Source organism: Triticum dicoccoides, chromosome 1B (assembly GCF_002162155.2).
Source record: "Triticum dicoccoides isolate Atlit2015 ecotype Zavitan chromosome 1B, WEW_v2.0, whole genome shotgun sequence".
NCBI classification, from domain to species: Eukaryota; Viridiplantae; Streptophyta; class Magnoliopsida; order Poales; family Poaceae; genus Triticum; species Triticum dicoccoides.
The window spans coordinates 561,556,118-561,577,741 of NC_041381.1; the positions used below are offsets into that span (position 1 = coordinate 561,556,118).

Here is a 21,624-nt window from a genome sequence, read left to right on the forward strand (position 1 = left end):
TTTCTTTTGAGACAAAGGGCATGAAGGTCGTCTTTTATTCCCTAAAGCTGGTTATATGATAGTACATAGATATAGTAACTGCTGGTGTTACTAGCTTACAATACAAGACCAAACAACAAATAAACAAGGGCAACCAACTACATAAAAGATTAAAACTAGCATTCAAGGGCAACAGGCAGCCCGAGTTCTAATTAAACCTGGTATGTAGTATCTCCTAGACCCAACTCTTTACACCTCCAGCATCCGATGGACGGCATGTCAAAGGGATCGTTCATCGACAAATCATGGGTATGCTTGTTGCGTGTGAAATAATCCCTAGTGCCACATCTCAGTTCAATTTGAGCATCCGGAGAAGCTCTAAGTTGATCTCGTAGCTTGCTCTGTATATTAGCAAAGAAATTGTGCTGGCGGTGGTAAGGCGATGTGATTTTCATTTCCTTTAGCGCTTTCGCATTCAGAAGAAAGAACTTGGCAAAGTTGATAAATGCACTATTTTCGCCGTCATAATTCTTCAACACCACTTTCTTTAGATGCAGCTGAAAGCATTCGATTGGGTGCAGTGGGTCATACTTCCGGGCATTACCAATATAATAAATTGCGCGTGACAGTGGCTGAAACTGGAGATAGAGAGAGCAAACAATACAAAAGAAGTTACCAACATGTTAGAAATACATATAGCTGGCTAGATTGCACGTCAATCAAATGCTTATTTTGCTATTTAAGGCAAGCAACAATGTTTTATACTGTACTCACAATGACATACAGCCTCTCCAAGCAGGGGAAGCACTTGAGGAAGTTGACCACTGCATCCAGATCAGGGCCAACAGGGCTGAGAACCAAAACCCTCATGGTGTGCATTTTGGTTGTCAAACTAACAGCAACCCCTTTCTGCAGAACAATGTGCAAATATAAGAATAACAGCCTACACATAAGATTATAAGAACGTTAAGTGAATGCAATTGACGAAGGTTGCTGACTTGCTGTTACCTGAAAAATTGTTCTTCCAAGGTGGAGCTCAGATATGTCCTCGGACAGCATACCCAATATCTCCAGTTTAGGTGCGCAAATTATCCGTATGGTCGCTGGGCCGCCCTTTGGATCAAGGGCTAGCAACCTCTCAAGGCACGGGGCATCCTCGATGACCAACTCTTGCAGAAACACACCTCCATACCTCGAGTCGACGCAAAAGCCCAGACTCTTCAGAGTTTGGGAGCTGATGCAGAGGCGAGCAATGCCCAAATTTTCCTTGAGCTCGAGGCTTTCCAAGGCAGGGCAGCCCGAGAGCATGCTCTGGAGAGCGTCCTCCGAGATGGTGACCCTCTCCAGGGTCAGCTGCTCCAGGCACGGGAACTTCAGCGACAGATGCCCAATCAAGTCCGGGAGGTGAAAGCCGTGGAATTTGGCCACGCGGAGCGTCGGCGAGAAGCGGCACGCCGCCGGTGGCAGCGGATACAGCTTCTTCCTGTCCGCGAACCAGAGCTTGGGGTTGAGCTGGAGCTCCTGTAGGCTGTCCAGGGCCTGGGAGCTAAGCCAGCCTTCGATCTTGTCGTAACAGTCGTCGATGCAGAAGCAGAGCAGGAAGCGGCGCGTGGGGCCGCGATGCTCGGAGAGGATCTTTGGGATCAGGTCGATGAGCTTGTGGGTCTTGTTGATGAGCTCACGGTTCACCACGAGGTTCAGAGGAGCGGAGCGCCAGAGCGGACGCCACCGGCGGGAGATGGCCTGCGTGCGGGCGCCTTCCTTGGTTTTTTTTGAAAAGGGGGATCCCCGGCCTCTGCATCAGCACGATGCATACGGCGCCTTCCTTGGTGGCGAGAAGAGAGACGATGCTGCCGAGGACGGCATCCGGGAGGCGGCTGATGTGATCAGCGTCACCGCAGTTGTCACTGGCCGGTGGATCTTGGCCGTCGTGAAGATGCAACTTACGCTTCTTGGAAGCTTGTATCGCAGCCGACGCAGCGGCGGCGGCCCCTGTAGTCGCTGCCACAGCCGCTGCCTCCTTCCCATTTGACGCCGCCGCCGCCGCCTCCTTGGCGGTCTCCGCAGCAGCTGAGGCCGCCACTGATGCCGCTGCAGGCGCGGCCAACGCCTCCTCCATGGGTGGGTGGAAATATTCTGGCTTCTTCGGTGCGTGGTGGGGGAATTTGGGAACCACGAGCCTGTTTGTTTCGGGGTAATTGGCATTAAGGAATGGGAAGTAGGTAGGTGCAGCACTTAAAGTCCCTTGTTTGATTGGAGGACATGGGAATTAATGAGGGAAGAGGAAAGGGAGTTAGAGTCAAACTCCCCCTTATTTCTTACCTGGTGGGGGGCTGGTAATTGAGGGAGGGAATGGGAAATGAGAGAAAAAAACCTGTTGGCATGGTCATTGCTCGCGTTTCGCATGTGTAGGGATGGAGTTTAACCCGTGGGTCCATTTCTAAGTTAGTTTTTCTGTCAAATTCCCACGAAAAAGTCCCTTCAATCACCAAACAAGGAAGTGAGACTAGAAATCTATTTTCCATGTCTAAACCCCACAGCCAACTCCCACCACTAATTCCCCTTCCCCTTCCCTAAGACTACCAAACACGTTGGAGGGTTTACTCTTCGGGGAACAGTATTATCGGTTTCAAGTTTCAACGGACTGATGCGAAGCAAAAACAGGCGTCCATCTGACACGTGCTCCGCCACGTAGCAAGTACTCACACATGTTCTCCCTTATCCTGAAACGTACAGTAGCTCAGACAACACCTGTCTATAATCCCAAGGTGCTAGTGAGGGAGGGTATACATTTTCTTCTGTCCGTGGAGAGAGCCTGGTCACTACTCATACTAGTAAAACGCCCGTGCGTTGCTACGGGCTATACTGTATATAAATGAATCAGACAAATTATTGATATTGAAGCTTATTTCTATCTCATACACCAACCTTAAGGTCGACGTCAGGTTCCGCGATCTAGTGTAGCAACATAAAAACTCCACCCCATGACACACCCTTATGTTTTCCTGCCGGACCCTCCCCTTCCGCTCGGTTTTCGCCGTAGTGAGACATTTCTCGCTGGAGCCCTCTCCTTTAAAACGGGATGACGCCCACCTCACCTTCGCCATCGCGGTCTCTCTCCTTCACACCATACTTCCCCACGAAGGGATTGCATTTAGACGCCGAAAAAAATCGATGGCGAGGGAGTCATGGAGGAGGGGTAGAGAACGAACCGGTGAAAGCCAAAAAACCTGCGTACAATGTTCGCTCTGTCTGGGTCATCGAGGAGTCCCCCTGGTAGAGGAGTTTGGGGAGAAGAGGACGGCGACGCGAGGACACGTCGGGGGGATCGCAAGGAAGGCATGCTGGTAGAGGAGATCAGAGAGAAGAGGACGGCAGCGCGAGGGCACCGGGATTATCGCGAGGAGGGCAGGCGATGGGAGGATTGCGTTCACATACACGTTAATGGTTCAGCCCATGTTGTGATGTGATGATGTCAAAGGTGGGAAAGATAGGAGTGGTGGGATGAGGTGGAGTGAGGCGAGACTACCAACTAAGACATTAGTAGTAGAGATTACTGAGAGTTGGTATAACATACATAATCCTTATGGAAAATGTTAGGCCGAATCTTTGAGTAAGTGAATATATCTTGTAAACTCCATTGTAGACCATGCATATACATTATTCTCCAGAAGAACTGGTGCAGATTATTTGAAGGAGCTTGATATCCCATATCCCATAGTCCTCGTGTAGTCTTGTATTGAAAGATATAGGTATGTAAGACAATTAGCTTGGAATGAAATAGATAATTAAATGGAAAAGAGAAGAACTGAAATGAGGTAGAACTTCCAGTAGGGTCACATTTCATTACTCAGACTAACCAAAAGTTTTAGAACCGAGTTCTTGGAGCTCTTTGTCTTTGAGGTCATCATTCTTTATAATCTAAAACGTGAACATTTGGTTGGTAAAGAACATTACATGTCAAATATGATATGTTATAGCAAGCCTAATATCAGGACCACCTCTCATGGGCACAATCAACTCCCTAAAGCCTCATTTTTTTATCAGATGCATAATGCACATCACTTACCGAGGAAGATTTTAGCCTTTCAACATAACAATCGGCATCCCTTGTCAAAGCTCACACCAAAATAACTGCACGTGTAATCATTCTACACTTTGATTGATAGAATGAAAATAAGTACACAAAAGATAGGAGCTACTCACATTCAAACTTCTGCCACAAGCTCGTTGATGGTCATGCCCCTTCAACATGTTCACACGTAGTGCATCAAAAAATAATATTCCTCCAATCAGCCCGTACAGAATGCCTCAAATTGGCATGATAAAACAAATCCAGATTGCATTATTCACTGAAATTATAAAAAATGAAAACATGTCAAACCAATATGTATGTAGAACCTGAAATTATATCTTAGGTATCAAAACGACTATACAACCTTCCAAAAAGCGAAGGAGGACCATACATAATACAATACTCCTTTCCAGCGCTTTACGTCGCCCGCCTCCCAATGCATCCCTGGTCATCTCCATGGTCTACAGGAGGCGCTTCACCTACAGCAAAATTTCGAGATAGGAATCCCTTCTTCACCTACATCAAAATTTCGAGATCCCAACACTATCAGGCTAATACAAAAATCCATGAGAAGTGTGAACGCATCAACGTCTCCGGGTATATGCATGGACCGTACGGGTAACTGATTTGGGAAACGTAGGCGGCGATGCTGGCATGGACGATGTCACATGATGCATCTATAGTGAGACCGGCGGCGGCCAGCAGCACCGTGGCGGCCCAATTCGATAAGCCCGGCAGTCGAGTACCTGGAAGGCCAGTAGCCAACGCCCACGACGTTGGCAAAGTAGCTCGGGATGGCAGCGGCGAATCGCTGGGTCACCCGTGTCAGTGACCTCGAGGCGCCGTTGACGGAAGGGGAGCTTGTTTCCACTATCGCAGATCTCCCATGCGACATCAATGGTCGACAGCATCGGTCTCTCTCGATGGACCGGATCTTTCCCTGTCGCGGTATTCGGGGGAGAGGGGGTAGGCAGTGCCAAACAGCGGAGGGAGAGGCTTGACCTGGCAGGTTCTTGATTGGTTTGACAGTTCTTTTTTTTTCAAGGATAGCTGCATGCCCTTGCGTTGCTATGGGACATCCAAGATATATATATATATTGATCAATAACCATAAGGTTATTAATTCTACTTCACAAACTTCGACAATGCATGCACATTTGATTTTCGATCAAAAAACAAAGGTAACAAACTCCTATAACAGTGGATAAAATACAAGAAATCAGTCTAACTAAAAATACCATGTCTACCTTAGAACGTCTATAATATCAATAAGAAGTCTGCTACAAAACCTACTAACAGGTGGAAAAGGGGCAGCTAGTATCTCTCCAACAAACAAAATCATACCATACAAAATAGATTGCCTGCGGTCAATAAAACAGTAGTAGGGCATCTGAACAAAAAATACATAGGGAAAATGGAACATGTCGTTTCGAAGATTACATCAATCCTGTCAATGTTAACCACAATACTGAAGATAGGCCATAATGGCCACATGACCATCTGCACTGTACTGATAACTGAACTGCGTGCCTTCATTGCTATCATTATAGATTAACATATTTAATTGTTTCAGCACAAAGTTTCCATAATGTCAGGGTGAATTCAAGAATCTTCACACGCACTTAATAGACCATGTAATAGCATGTTGAAAACTATGCAGGAAAAGCATGGTTCCGAGATACTTAAGTCTTGAGGTCAGTCCAGTCTTACCACGAAAATGAAAAGACCATATGATGTCTGGTGCAGCTCCCTATTCATCAGTAGAGAATCCTTCGATTTATTTACATGAAGATTCTTATTGGGCATGGCTGCATCAATCCGAATATATATATCTGGATGATTGATTCCACACATGTGGAGCAGATATTGGAGATTATTAAGATTCTAGTTTATTCCAAACTTTATTTATTTTTATCCCAGTTCTAGACTTCTAATGTTTGTGAAAGAAGAAAATCTTGACCGGAACACAAAATGGCAACAATAAGAAAAAGTTATCACCGGAGCAATGCAGTTAAGAGTTCTGGATACCTTTCAGAAAGAAGTGACATATATTAGCTTACTTTATCAGAACAATTCAATCTGCAAATTAGCAAACATGGACATTCCAGTGCATAGTAGTACGAAAAAAGGTGAAAAACAAGTGAACTGTGACACAATGTAACAGCTGAATCAACAAGGACATGTTAGAATGCAAACATATTGGAGATGAGAATTCCATTGACCTCTTGTTGAACTCTTCAAATTAGATCACTGATGGCACTTCCAGCAGCGAGGCTCCCCCACGGCAAGGCATCTTTGTGGCTATTGTAGCTCTGGAGGATTATGCCATCAGTAGATAATCTACCAGGACCTAAGGCTTCTCCATCCGGCCACGGCTGCAGCCACGTCCACATCGCCGTGGATGCTTCGCCATATCCGCCCAGACGATCGCAGGCTCTTCATCACCAACCTCTTGTTTAGCCACGATGCCACGGTGGCCACCAGGCGGCTTGAAGCCACAAACGACATGCTTGAGCACACATCGCGATGTTGGGGGCCACACCCGACAGCGACACCATGCAACACATCATGGCGGCATTCATGGAGGCGTTGGCGCGATGCTAGCTCCCGGCATGGGCTGGCCTGTGCAGGGCACTGCTCCTACCCCGTGCGGCGCCCACGCCACCATCGCACCCTATACCATGCAATCAAATTGGCAGATAGAGTGCAAAATAATGGAACAAAATTGACAGAAAGATGAACAATGTGCAAGTAGCAACCTCAAAATACGAGGACTACTCGTTTTGAAGTTTCAGAAGAGTTGATCTCAGAAAATTCAATTGAACGCAAGGCCGAGTAGCAATGTACCCGGATCAGCAGCCTGATTTTTAGATGGTGTAGCTGGCAAATCTTCAAATCTAGTCCCCAAGAAGGAAATCAAGAGCAGATCATAAAGTTAATATACAGAGCTTCCAGAAATCACACATTCACCTACGTCCAAAATGAAGCCTCCACCTGCCAAATGTCCCACAGGCAGTATGTAAGGCAGCGGAATGGATGATCAAATCATAAAACACAATCTAGTATTTACCAGCGATTCAGTATCCTGCACGTCGTACTGGATCTCAGAGAGCCTCTGCTTCATCTTGTCTGCTTAGATCTCACCATGTAAGACGAAACCAACAACATCGAATAGAAATAGGCACGGGAAGAGAGGGTGGCGATCTTGGCGAAGACCTCGCAGACGCAGAGTCACAGTACTGGAGCTCGTAGCCCTGGAACACCTCGCTGCTTATGATTGCTCCTCTTGATCACCTTTCATGGCATGCATTAAAGATAAATGGTAGCTAACCAGACCTGGCCGCTGCCATCGCCGAGAGGAGGTTGAGTAGTCAGCTATTTGCGTAGGTGAAAGCTGCTATGTACGTCCTTGATCCATCGCCCGCCGTCCAGGATCGACCCATGCACACGAGACAATACTGGGCGCGCATCGAAGCAGACTTCATGGCTTTGTCCCGGATCCACCGCCCTCTGTCCTGCTTGACCCATCCACATGAATCAACACCGGACGCACCGGCTCGTCATCGATGCCGACGAGCTGTTTCATTGCGAGGTCAAGGGGGACCGCGGAAGGGCCGCACTGGTGCATGTGCTATGCGCTACTTGCTAGCGGCGTCAATTGGGAAGGGGCGGCTAGGGTTTGAACAGGGAGGAGGAGACACGGCTTGCGTGGATTTTTCGTTGCTTGCGTGCGTGGGTATGACGGTTTTGCTGGTTCTTTCGCCGGATCACATGGGGGTGGGACCACGTAATTAAGAAGAACGAATCACGTTTGGGGTGGAACGTACGCAGGGAAAACCAACAGCGCACGGGGGGGAGGCTAGACGAAGGGTTCGACGACGTAAGACGGGAAACGGAACACTGCGTTTCTTTTAGGTATTATAGGTAATTGCCCGTGTGTTGCTACGGGAGCATCCAATCCTCTTGTTCTACTATGCATGTATATCTTTATGGCACATTCTTGTTGTTCTAACATATATCTTTAGGGCACATCAGGCCACACTGTTGACTTCTTTTTACCATTAAATAATTTCTTCCTCCTACTTTCTCAAGAGTTGCTAATGTAGATGAATTTAAGAATTTTGCATAATGTTTCCCCCAAACAAGCTATTCCGCCTACTTTATCTCACTCTAGCAGGCACTATGTATCCTAGCTTCTAACTCTCTACAAAAGATAGGAAATGGACTGTTCAAACATAACATTATTCAGAAAAGAGCAAAAGCATGATTCTCAGGAAGAATGTATAGCAAATGTTTTACTAATGCTGGTATATTGAACAAGTTCAAGTAATATGACATAAAAAATAGAAATGTGCAAGCCAATTGGCGAGGGGAGCCATCTGGTAGATAGTGCACACCATCTTCTCATGTTCTGTAAAAAATTCTTTCATGCCTTCCAGCAACATCTATATCCATGCCTTGTTGCCCAGCATCCTTTTCATATATGGCGTAGATCATAATATCTATATCCATCCTTTTCTAATATAGGAGAAGAGGCAAATGTTAATAGACATGCTAAAACAAAAGTTAGTTGTAGAGGTGGGAAATGCATATGCATCCTAGCTGTAGATCCACTGCAAAATATATCCTGGTATGCCAATGAAAGCAATTGTTTTCCTTCGGTGAAGATTTTGTATCCTGCACATGAGCTGCATAATATCGATGGAGCACGAACCATGTAAAGCACATTAATATTTTAAAATGTAAAAGCACTTACCACGTAGCATGGATTATTAACTCTGATTTGCTAAATAAGTACTAAACTTCCTTCTATGAGGATAAGTCATTCGTGATAAAGTGCTAACTCCACTCTAGTGAGACTATTGTCAGGTTGAGAGGATACAGAAAACTGAGTTACAAGCATAGAAAAATGAAAAACAAAGCATACTATTGTTTGGACAATTGTACGGTCTGGTCATACGGTAAACTTTTCCTTTCAGAGGAAATATTACACAATTGTCATGGTCTCATGGATCAGTGGAAGTTACTCATAGCAACACACCCAGATTATGGATAGCTAGAATCAAGCCATACATGAACTAAAGATGTGAAAAAAGCCTGGAATTTTGACTTCAGGTTCCATTCATGCTTTCATGTTTCCCGTGAATCTGAATCATCAGCTGTGTAGGGCAGTTTCATATGCTCCTGCGATGTCAAGAAAAAATCGTTAAAGGAATAAGATAACAAAAGCTATACTGGATGGAGGCCAACCATGTTATACTCTGGAAGGTGGGTCTAATAGCTAAGGGATATTTTCAGATAATAAGTTTGGCAGTGAAAATTCCAATATCTACATAAAATGTCGTATCAAAGGATTTCATATGGAGGGAGGATTTTGAATATTGGCCTCACGGGAAATAGAGGCGTGAGGTTCTGTTCAACGTGATGGAATGGTAGGACGAACAGAAGCAGCGGCATAGTAGCGTCAGCAATACGGACAGCAGCAGCAGCGTAGCGGCAAAATTGCATCTCTCACGCAGCAACGTACATGCATCGGCGCCACAACGCACACCAGCGCGTGGTCACGCACCTTGGCTACATCGCTGCACGAAGAGCAGGCAGACCTCTACCTTGGCCAGTGACCTGCCACCCGAATCCTCTCCTTCCCACGACGGCGACCTGTCTCCCGCATCCTCTCCTCCCCCCAACGGCTACCTCTCCTCTAGTCAGGGCGGCCCCCTCTCTCTCTCTCCATCACGATTAACTTGATGCACCCATGACGGATCTGGGAGGAGCGAATAAAGGAGAGGATAGAGGGAAGCTAAACAATTAAAAGGAAGGAATAGGAGAGATGTCGTCCGTGATTGGCCTGAATTAATTGTATTATGCATTAACCAAATAAGGTATTAATTCGTGAATTGATTGAATTACCAAATATTGACCGAGAGGAGAGGAAATCGCTGTAGAGTGAGAAAGGATGGACGAACGGGTGGGACGACGTAAGAGGGGAGACGGAACCTTATGGTTCTTTTAGATAAAGTAGAGATGGAGATTAATTAATAATAATAATAATTATTATTATTATTAGAGAGTTAGAGATTAGAGATTATTTGCTTCCTGAAAATGTATTATTGGTTTCCTAAAGCAAATTGCATTAATGAGAGAGATCCATTGATTTGGCTAAGGTAGGAAAGAATCTATTATTTGTTTGCTAAAGAAAATTACATTAATGGGAGAGATCCGTTGATTTGGCTAAGGTAGGAAAAATTTATTATTTGTTTCCTAAAGCAAATTGCATTAATGAGAGAGATTCATTGATTTGGCTAAGGTAGGAAAGAATCTATTATTTGTTTGCTAAAGCAAATTGCATTATTGGGGGAGATCCATTGATTTGGCTAAGGTAGGAAAGAATCTATTATTTGTTTCCTAAAGCCAATTGCATTAATGAGAGAGATTCGTTGATTTGGCTAAGGTAGGAAAATATTTGTTATTTGTTTGCTAAAGCAAATTGCATTAATGGGAGAGATCCGTTGATTTGGCTAAGGTAGGAAAGAATCTATTATTTGTTTCCTAAAGCAAATTGCATTAATGAGAGAGATTCGTTGATTTGGCTAAGGTAGGAAAGTTAGATCCGTGATCTTTTGTCATTAGGAAAGTGTTGAAAATAAACCGTACCGTACTACCAACTCCTCCATTAAGTTTTTTTTCGCTGGTTAATTTTCGTAGGTTTTTTTTTGATCGATTGTCTTGGGTGCGATCGAAGGTTGGGCCCTGGAATGCGTGAGGGTGGGTGGGGGCTTTGGTACGCGGTTTTTTCGGTTTGTGGCGGCTCAGTGTAAGGTGGGACAAGGTACCAAAAAAAACCATGGGATGTGGGACGAAAAAAACCCTGGAAGCGAGACTACCAACTGCTCCATTAGGAGTAGAGATTCGCTGGTTAATTTTCGTAGGTTTTTTTTTGATCGATTGTCTTGGGTGCGATCGAAGGTTGGGCCCTGGAATGCGTGAGGGTGGGTGGGGGCTTTGGTACACGGTTTTTTCGGTTTGTGGCGGCTCAGTGTAAGGTGGGACAAGGTACCAAAAAAAACCATGGGATGTGGGACGAAAAAAACCCTGGAAGCGAGACTACCAACTGCTCCATTAGGAGTAGAGATTTTTGCGGACACTGTCTGTCAGTGTAACAACGTACCTCACATCATAAGTTAAATTCATACCATGTCATGCAACACAAAAATTATGTATTTGTAAAACTAGCCTAACTACTCTTTGTCGCCGGACGGACCGGCCTTCTGATCATTAGTGCCCGCCTGCATCTCTGGCTCCTTGTCGGACTCCACGTCGGCGAAGAGTTTATCCTGCTCCTACCCCGCGGAGGAAGCGGCAGTTTGCTTCACCTCCGCCTTCGAGTAAATGGAGTCAATAATGACTTACTGCTCCGTCGTTTCCTTCTCTTGGATGACCTCAAAATCATCCAGCGCGTCGGCCATGCCGAAGCCGACGACTGGAGGCACCGGATCTACCTAGTCTTCCTCCTCCGGCTCCGCGTCCAACGCGTGCTGCTCCGCCTCCTCAATGTCCTCCTCCCCCTGCTCCTTCTTAGGAGAGTTCGGAGGCAGGTCAACTGCAATAGAGCGGCGCGCCAGGCTGGATCTCCGCCAGAAGCTCCAACCAGCGCTAAGTTGAGCATGTCGCTCGTCGTGATCTGCTGGTCGACCATGGTTCCGGTAGACGGCAATCTCTGAGCCAAATGGGCAATCGTGGCGGAAAGGGAGGGTGGAAACGGGACTGTCTAGGATTGGGGTGCCGCCGTCCGGCTTAAATCCTCATCACACTTGAAGAGTTCGCCATGCTTCGCTTGTGCCTCACGGAGGAAGCGGCGGTTTGACTCCACCTCAGCCTCTGAGTGGACGAAATCGAGGATGGCCTGCTGCTCCACCGCCTCCTTTCCTTGGGCGACCTCAAACTCGGCCAGTGCATTAGTTGTATCGAAGCCGACAACCGGAGGCACCGAATCTATCTAGACTTCTTCCTCTTTCTCTTTCGGCTCCGCATTCTCCATGTCCGCATCCAACGCTTGCTGCTCCGCCTCCTTCATGTCCTCCTCCTCCTCCTGCTCTTGAGAATGCGGAGGCAGACCGGCTACAATACGAGTGGTGCGACAGACTTGGATCTCCTCTAGAAGCTCCAACCGACGTTGCAGAGTGAGCATGTCGTACGTCATGTTCCACTGGCGGATCATGGTTCTAGCGGACGGCAAGCTCCGAGTGGAGTGGACAGCGATGGCGGAAGGGGAGGGAGGAAATGGGACTGGCTAGGGTGAGGGTGCCGCCGTCTGACTTAAATAGCCAAATTTGGCCTCTCAATCTGACATGGCAGGCGCGACCGGGCCTCCTCATATCCGTCCCATGCATGAGTTGGATACGAGGGTGTTGGTCAGCTCAATCTATAAAACCGGTTTGAGGAGATCATTTGAATTACGATTTTGTGACTAATCACTAGTCAAGCTATTTGGGGGGGGGGAGGCTCGAGGAGCCCGAGGGTTGCATGCTCTTATGGCATCTTCAACGTTGAACCGCAATTTTCTCTGGTATATGTCCGTTTTTATGTTCGGACGTTGTCCGCGGACATGATACGGGAGGGAGCCATCTAGTAATAATCACAAAGCATCCGGTTGCGAGGGAAAAAAGTAGATGTGGAACAAACATGTGATGGGATATTTGTGATTTAGTGTCCGGTTGGGAGGAGAGAGAGGAGAGAGAGACCATGCATGTGTGATTGGGAGGAAAGAGAAAAGAGGGGGGCCATGCATGTGATTGGTCAAGTGCATGTCCAGAATCCGACAAAGCGCCCCATTTGTCTCTTGAATACCAGAATCCGTACGCCCGAACTGCTAAGGGACATATACAAGTCCCTGATGAATGACAAATGACAAAAGTGATCCACACACTTTTTTTGAGAATACGCAAAAGCTTTGCGTATCATTGAATTGATAGGTAGGGTGACAGTACATGAGAGCATTACATATCGAATTAGCAAGAACGGCTAACTAGCACGTACACATGCACTACATGAATCAGCTTATTTGCCGTCTGCCATGGCAGACGACAAAGGCACCAAAAGCGGACGGCAAAGCTCTTTGCCATCTGCCACCGACAACAAACCTGCCCGGCAAAGAGAGCGGCGGTAAACAGGTTCTTTGTCGTCTGCTTCCGCAAAGCGGACGGCAAAGGCCCTTTACCATTAGTGGCGGATGACAAAGAACATGGATGGCAAAAACAATGCGTTAGCCACGTTAGGTGGCTAACGACAACCTTTGTCGTCCGCCAGCAGACGGTAAAGCTGCACAGCCCTTTGCCGTCTGCTTTGTGACGTCAGCAGACCCAGCCCTTTGCGTCTGCCACGGACAACAAACTGACCAAATGGGTCAGCTCCCAGGTTGCACAGGCCACGTGGCTTCTTTACCGTCGGCAGCGGACGGCAAAGGTCCCTTTGCCGTCAGTCGCGGGCGGCAAAGTGCCTGTATTGTTGCTGTTTTTTCTGTTTTCTGTTATACCCCTACATTTTCAATATATATATATATATATATATATATATGATATATATAGTTTCAACATCAAAACGTAGCCCATGTATCAAACATCTAGCAGTCCATCAATGTAACAGAACACATAGGGTATTAAAAGATCCAATGCATACATAGTTTCACGGAGTTTATCCATATATATATATATATATATATATATATATTCACATTGTTCAAAATAATTTGCTATCCATGGTGGTAGCTACGCATGCATGCAACGGCCGACACATGGCCCTCACACACATATACTTACCTGGTGGCTATTGACACAACGTAGAATGTGTCACACATATGTCAGAATGGGTAAAACCTAGCGACCAGAGTAACAAATTGAGCCCACAAGCCCAGCTAGACGCAAGGCCCAAACCATCTCCCATCCAGGATGCTCAAACCCACCATCTTAGCAGGCCAGGCCCATTAATCAAACAAGCACCCAATATCTGAGAGGCTGATGCTATAAATAAGCATGCGATCCCAAGACGTAAGTCATACCTAGCACACCATTCCTCAAAATAGAAAAAGAAAAAACCTAGAACACCAAGAACACAATGGCTACAAACAGGCAGTTGAAGAGTAGCAACCAAAGCTTCAGCTCCACCACCGCCTTGATAGGCCCGGCATCATTCGCCACACCGAGCTTGCCGGAGCAGTGGAGCGAAGCCCCACCCACACTGTTGTGCGAGTGCACTCTGCCGGCTACTGTCTTCACCGCAAACACGTTGAACAATCATGCTCATTGCTTCCTCAAATGCGGAAACCCATTGTGGCAGATGGTCAGATGCCAATGCTACAGGGGTTCAGGTGTGCATTTATCATGCTCGCTAAAAAGCTCTCCAATTTTCCCACCTATTACACCATATAATCCCACTCCCAACACATGGTTGCTTCCTCTGGATCTGGCGGGATCTACTCAAGAAGTATGCGAGCTCAATGGTGGCTTACAAGAGCAAACAAGAGGCAATACAACAAAGAGAGGTTGCAGAAGCCGCGGAGCAACTACAGTGCAGAGTAGAGGAAGAGTTGGCCTTGACACAAATCGAGCTCATAGAGGCCAGGAACAAAATAGCATCACTTGAAGAGTCCAGCGCCACTAAGGCACACCGTATAAATGAAGCAAAGAAAAGCATCCGAAAAACAAGGACGTTTTGTGCATTTTTTATGTTCCTAGTTGTAGCTAGGCTAGCCCTATCTCCTACCTGACTTGTAACCCTGAAGAGATCCTGATGTTTACCAACTTCTTTCGAATAAAAAGGGCACCGAGGCACTTTCTTTTTAATTTTTGTGTTTGCCCCCTTTTTTGTTTTAGCACTCATGAACGACAGCAAACCACACGGCGCAGCCTAAACATCAAAGCGCAAGGATCAACACGAGCAATACACATGCATGGAATGTCCGGGCAACAATTGGCCAAAAACGACGTATGGACGCACAAATCATATATTTATACTAAATCTCTCGTTTTCACACGACTAGATCATTTTTTTATTTCAACTTGGAAAACATGAAACACACCGACATTGGAAACGTAAAGGCGTGTGACTACATGTCCAATCACTAGTTTAGCTCAACAGAAAACCAACAACAAAGAACTAGCGGAGTTCAAGGTAAATCCGAGAAGGAATCTCATTCCTCGTCGGATGACAGGTAGATGATTGGGATCTCTCCGGATCCCGACGCGTTGAAGGCACACGGTGGCAGGCAGTCCACCGTTGGCTCACCGGAGATGCCGTCAACCTTTCCACCACCGCCCACCATCGGTAGCACCGCCCCATCGAGCTCGTCCCCGCCGGCTAGCATCCCTCTCGCCTGCTTAGCCTCGTCGGTGAGAAGCTCTCCCGCATTTTTAGCCTCGCCTGCCAGCAGCTCTCCAACAGCTTTAGCATCACCCGCGAGTAGCTCCCCAGCAACTTTAGCCTCGCCCGCGAGCAGCTCTCTCGCTGCTTTAGCCTCGCCGGCCAGCTGTTCCCTTGCCTCGGCGAACACCGCCTCCCACTCCTTCTCTTGCGCTTCCCAACGCTCTTCTTTTTTTCTTCCTCGTCACTTATCGGTGGCCTCCTTCGCCACCAAGCCGGCAGCTGCAGAGGAATCCGCCACAGCATCATCCACACCTCCTCCATCCAGCTTCCTCTGAAGCTCGGACCCCCCAACCGCCTCCTTCGACAAGCACACATGGTCGTCTGTGTCATCCGTCGTGAGCGCCATGACAATGTTGAAAATGCTCTTCGACATGGAGGCAAGAGGCTTGGTACATTGTTGATGCAGTTGTGTCTATGGAGTAGGGGAGGAGGGGGAGGAGTGGGGTATTTTTCATGAACAAACCGTTGCTTTTTTAAAGCACACATCGCACCTATCTCGCAAACCAGCTGACTAGTAGGGGTAGCACGCGAGATATGGGAAAAAGAAGCTGATCGTACTAACACCCCACCCCCATTGGCTGGGTTACAAAGCTACACCCATTGTCCGATTTGTTTTTACAATGCTGCAACAACTATGTAGATGGGACGCACAACCCCGTCCTTTTTTTCTTTTGTTTGTGAAGTCACTCATGCTCTGTCCACATTATAGATGTCACGTGACGTGACCCACGGCACAGAAGCGACATGTAAAAAGTACAGTACTACGCTCCTTCTCTCCTCAGCGTGATGGTACCGTCACGGTAGAAAGGACACCAACCGCGCATGATTCAGACTGGCCCATGTCATCGGCTTCCAATTGGCCAGCCGCAGCTTGATGGGAAAGGAGAGCAATCAAATCAACACTGCTTGACGGCAAGTGTATGCCAACTTGACGAACGTACACTGCAACAAACTCTGACAACGCGCCATCAGCCAAGCCTCTCCCAATTGGCTAGCCGTGGCACGATGGGAAAGGAAGCCCTCAAACAACCACCAGCTGTACAAAATAGTGACGACGATAGAATCTAACATTTTCTATGCGGGTAGAAAATACGAACCTGCCAAACTGTACATCGTGCCCCATCCGTACAGCTATACCTAGGCGCTCAGTGAATGGCGACGCGCCACACGGGAGTTACCATGCACAACTAGCACTATGGTACGTATGGAAACCCATACACAGGGGGAACAAATTGTTTGCAGCTTTTTTTGGGGGGGGGCATGCCAATGATGTGTCAACAAGTGGCAGTAGACATGCAGCCTACATTTTTATTAGGCATGCTTAGCCCATGCAGAGTCCATATACAATTGTTAGTAGGTGCCAAGGGTCAGGTTGACCAATGGAAAGCATAAACAAGCCAGAGATGGGGACACGCGTTATATAAAAATATAAAGGGGAGACACATGACATGCAGACCACTGAAGAATTGACACACACCATTTGGCCATGCAGCTATAGGAAACTACATAGAGAAATAAGATAGGCCATCTGGAAACATTGGGCAAAGGCAGATGTTGATACTACCCCCCATGTATTACACGAGTGTTGTGACCAAAAATGACTTAAATTGTGGGACGGAGACGTAGCTTTTAGCAAAGGAAAAAAGATAGTACACACACAGCAACTACTCCAGTCAAAGAGAAAATGAGCTAGGCAGACACAGACTGGACGAGACAGCAGATGATTTTTTCACAGGCGCACAAATGTAGTATCTTGGACATAAAAAACCAAAGAACTTTGCGACAAGATGCACTACTTACAACACTAATTTCAGCAACACATTCTTTCGATTTTTTTCAAGTACATAGGAAAACAACAATCGTACAAATACAAGAAATTACTAAAAAATATACAAGCCGTAACAGACACACACCTTTTTCTGGCTATAATATCCATGACAAAAGATAATGAGATACAACACGAGATAATATTATTTTTACAGACAAGCTCTTCGAAACACAACATGGAAATAAAAACAGAATACAGATTGCCGAAGGCACAAGCCACATCAGCAGGCACACATCAAAAACGGAAATAGGATACAGATTGCCGAAGCCACAAGCCACATCAGTAGGCACAAATCACAAACGGTCATGCTCATACAACTTGAACGCAGCAGCTTCGCCGCGTGCATAAGGAAACTCGCGGTCGACCGTAGACACGTGATGGAAGGATAGTATGACACCGAACGCAGCATGCACTTGCGATTCGAGCAGCACGGCGTCCTCGATGCTTCAAGTAGAAACATGCATAACACCGGCGGAGCTCTTTGATATGTCGTAGCGCTTGTGGACGAGCAACACGTGAGGGCATTCGTAGCCATGAAGAGCTTGCCACAGATAGCTGTCTCAGAAGCGAAGTGGAGCCTTAGGAGATTCTGAGCTGGGACAGAATCAATGACATTGAAGAAGATGCGCAATGCTTTGGATGCATCGACAACAATGTCATCATCCGCAGGGGGGTGAGGGTGATGTAGGAGCGACAGGGGCACATGCGCTGAAGGAGTTGACGAGTTCTTTGCCTTCTTAGCTCTAGCTGACTTGCATTAGCGACAAACTATACAGTTAGCAAAAAAGGTTGTGTGAAAAACAAAAACCCACCTGGGGAAAGCATCTCCAATGGAGTAAGGATAAACCTGATGAGAACAACATTGTCTTCATCACTGTCCATGGGGCACTGCAGCAATGAAAGCAAGGAACAAAATGAAGTAAATGATTTGTTGGACGGGTGAAAATAAAGTGTTGGCACACATGAAGGAAGCAAACCTTCAAAGCTGCTCTAGAGGGAGGGGCCATCTGTGCATGCAAGAAGAGAAGGAGCGCAAAGAGTGAATGGAGAGTGTGTGGATTGGGGAGGTTAATATATATAGGGCGAGGGATTACTTTGGAGGGCTGGGTCGACTGAATAAACTACCAGCCATATGTGCATCGCTGTCCACTCAGAAGCAGGAGCAACACATGCATCCCAAAAGCTCACAAGCCCAACTACCAGCCCACCTTCGTGTTAAAGCCCAAGGAGAACTTTATAGGTTAGCTAGTAGCTAGGTTGTGGCAGGAAATCATAGCCTGGCAATCACAGGCGCAGGCAGGGCTCTGCCAAAAAGTGCAATGCACGATGGGGCGAATTGAACGACAGCTGTTGCATGCGTAGCTGCCACCCCCTGATGCACAGCTACCAATATGCACATAAGTTCGCCTCTCATTGTTCAAAATAATTTGCTACCCATGGTGGTAGCTACGCATGCATGCAACGGCCAACACATGGCCCTGACACACATGTACTTACCTGGTGGCTATTGACACAACGTAGAATGTGTCACAGATATGTCAGAACAGGTACAACCTAGCGACCAGATTAACAAATTGAGCCCACAAGCCCGGCTAGATGCAAGGCCCAAACCATCTCCCATCCAGGATGCTCAAACCCACCATCTTAGAAGGCCAGGCCCATTAATCAAACAAGCACCCAACATCTGAGAGGCTGATGTTATAAATAAGCATACGACCCCAAGACGTAAGTCATACCTAGCACACCATTCCTCAAAATAGAAAAAGAAAAAACCTAGCACACCAAGAACACAATGGCTACAAACAGCCAGTTGAAGTGTAGCAACCAAAGCTTCAGCTCCACCACCGCCTTGATAGGCCCGACATCATTCGCCACACCGAGCTTGCCGGAGCAGTGGAGCGAAGCCCCACCCACGGTGTTGTGCGAGTGCACTCTGCCGGCTACTGTCTTCACCGCAAACACGTTGAACAATCATGCTCATCGCTTCCTCAAATGCGGAAACCCATTGAGGCAGATGGTCAGATGCCAATGCTACAGGGGGTTCAGGTGTGCATTTAGCTTGCTCGCTAAAAAGCTCTCCAATTTTCCCACCTATTCCACCATATAATCCCACTCCCAACACATGGTTGCTTCCTCTGGATCTGGCAGGATCTACTCGAGAAGTATGCGAGCTGAATGGTGGCTTACAAGAGCAAATAGGAGGCAATACAACAAAGAGAGGCTGCAGAAGCCGCGGAGCAACTACAGTGTAGAGTAGAGGAAGAGTTGGCCTTGACACAGATCGAGCTCATAGAGGCCAGGAACAAAATAGCGTCACTTGAAGAGTCCAGCGCCACTATGGCACACCGTATAAATGAAGCAAAGAAAAGCATCCGGAAAACAAGGATGTTTTGTGCATGTTTTATGTTCCTAGTTATAGCTAGGCTAGCCCTATCTCCTACCTGACTTGTAACCCTGAAGAGATCCTGATGTTTACCAACTTCTTTCTAATAAAAAGGGCACCGAGGCACTTTCTTTTTAATTTTTGTGTTCGCCCCTTTTTTTGTTTTAGCACTCATGAACGACAGCAAACCGCACGGTGCAGCCTAAACATCAAAGCGCAAGGATCAACACGAGCAATACACATGCATGGAATGTCCGGGCAACAATTGGCCAAAAACGACGTATGGACGCACAAATCATATATTTATACTAAATCTCTCATTTTCACACGACTAGATCATTTTTTTATTTCAACTTGAAAAACATGAAACACACCGACATTGGAAACGTAAAGGCGTGTGACTACATGTCCAATCACTAGTTTAGCTCAACAGAAAACCAACAACAAAGAACTAGCGGAGTTCAAGGTAAATCCGAGAAGGAATCTCATTCCTCGTCGGATGACAGGTAGATGATTGGGATCTCTCCGGATCCCGACGCGTTGAAGGCACACGGTGGCAGGCAGGCCACCGTTGGCTCACCGGAGATGCCGTCAACCTTTCCACCACCGCCCACCATCGGTAGCACCGCCCCATTGAGCTCGTCCCCGCCGGCTAGCATCCCTCTCGCCTGCTTAGCCTCGTCGGTGAGAAGTTCTCCCGCATCTTTAGCCTCGCCTACCAGCAGCTCTCCAACAGCTTTAGCATCACCCGCGAGCAGCTCCCCAGCAACTTTAGCCTCGCCCGCGAGCAGCTCTCTCGCTGCTTTAGCCTCGCCGGCCAGCTGTTCCCTTGCCTCGGCGAACACCGCCTCCCACTCCTTCTCTTGCGCTTCCCAACGCTCTTCTTTTTTTCTTCCTCGTCACTTATCGGTGGCCTCCTTCGCCACCAAGCCGGCAGCTGCAGATGAATTCGCCACAACATCATCCACACCTCCTCCATCCAGCTTCCTCTGAAGCTCGGACCCCCCAACCGCCTCCTTCGACAAGCACACATGGCCGTCCGTGTCATCCGTCGTGAGCGCCATGACAATGTTGAAAATGCTCTTCGACATGGAGGCAAGAGGCTTGGTACGTTGTTGATGCAGTTGTGTCTATGGAGTAGGGGAGGAGGGGGAGGAGTGGGGTATTTTTCATGAACAAACCGTTGCTTTTTTAAAGCACACATCGCACTTATGTCGCAAACCAGCTGACTAGTAGGGGTAGCACGCGAGATATGGGAAAAAGAAGCTGATCGTACTAACACCCCACCCCCATTGGCTGGGTTACAAAGTTGCACCCATTGGCCGATTTGTTTTTTGCAATGCTGCAACAACTATGTAGATGGGACGCACAACCCCATCTTTTTTTCTTTTGTTTGTGAAGTCACTCATGCTCTGTCCACATTACAGATGTCACGTGGCATGAGCCACGGCACAGAAGCGACATGTAAAAAGTACAGTACTGCGCTCCCTCTCTCCACAGCGTAATGGTACTGTCACGATAGAAAGGACACCAAGACTGACCCATGTCATCGGCTTCCAATTGGCCAGCCGCAGCTTGATGGGAAAGGAGAGCAATCAAATCAACACTGCTTGACGGCAAGTGTATGCCAACGTGACGAACGTACACTGCAACAAACTCTGACAACGCGCCATCAGCCAAGCCTCTCCCAATTGGCTAGCCGCGGCACGATGGGAAAGGAAGCCCTCAAACAACCACTGGCCGTACAAAATAGTGACGACGATAGAATCTAACATTTTCTATGCGGGTAGAAAATACGAACCTGCCGAACTGTACATCGTGCCCCATCCACACAACTATACCTAAGCGCTCCACGAATGGCGACACGCCACGCGGGAGTAACCATGCACAGCTAGCGCTACGGTACAAATGGAAACTCATACGCAGGGGGAACAAATTGTT

The 21,624-nt window shown here is 47.2% G+C and overlaps 1 protein-coding gene and 1 long non-coding RNA gene across 2 annotated transcripts; both read right to left on the reverse strand.

The window, feature by feature from the left end:
- On the reverse strand, positions 1-2,222 carry LOC119348750 (F-box/FBD/LRR-repeat protein At1g16930-like). Its single transcript, XM_037616741.1, has 4 exons — positions 1,801-2,222; positions 988-1,736; positions 754-888; positions 1-617 (listed from the first exon to the last, which is right to left on the reverse strand). The coding sequence occupies exons 1-4, from the start codon at positions 2,096-2,098 to the stop codon at positions 192-194; spliced, it is 1,608 nt and encodes a 535-aa protein (XP_037472638.1). The 5' UTR covers positions 2,099-2,222; the 3' UTR covers positions 1-191.
- Positions 2,223-17,458: 15,236 nt separating this feature from the next.
- LOC119308441 lies at positions 17,459-18,336 on the reverse strand. Its single transcript, XR_005150112.1, has 3 exons — positions 18,278-18,336; positions 18,148-18,188; positions 17,459-18,047 (listed from the first exon to the last, which is right to left on the reverse strand). It is a non-coding gene; the product is annotated as an uncharacterized LOC119308441 (long non-coding RNA).
- Between the last annotated feature and the right edge of the window lie 3,288 nt (positions 18,337-21,624).

Coding starts and splice junctions, on each gene's coding strand:
- LOC119348750 (XM_037616741.1), bottom strand. CDS start 2,098: ATGGAGGAGGCGTTGGCCGCGCCTGCAGCGGCATCAGTGGCGGCCTCA. Junction 1,737..1,800: donor TCTTCTCGCCACCAAGGAAG/GCGCCGTATGCA, acceptor AAACCAAGGAAG/GCGCCCGCACGCAGGCCATC. Junction 889..987: donor TTGGAAGAACAATTTTTCAG/GTAACAGCAAGT, acceptor ATTGTTCTGCAG/AAAGGGGTTGCTGTTAGTTT.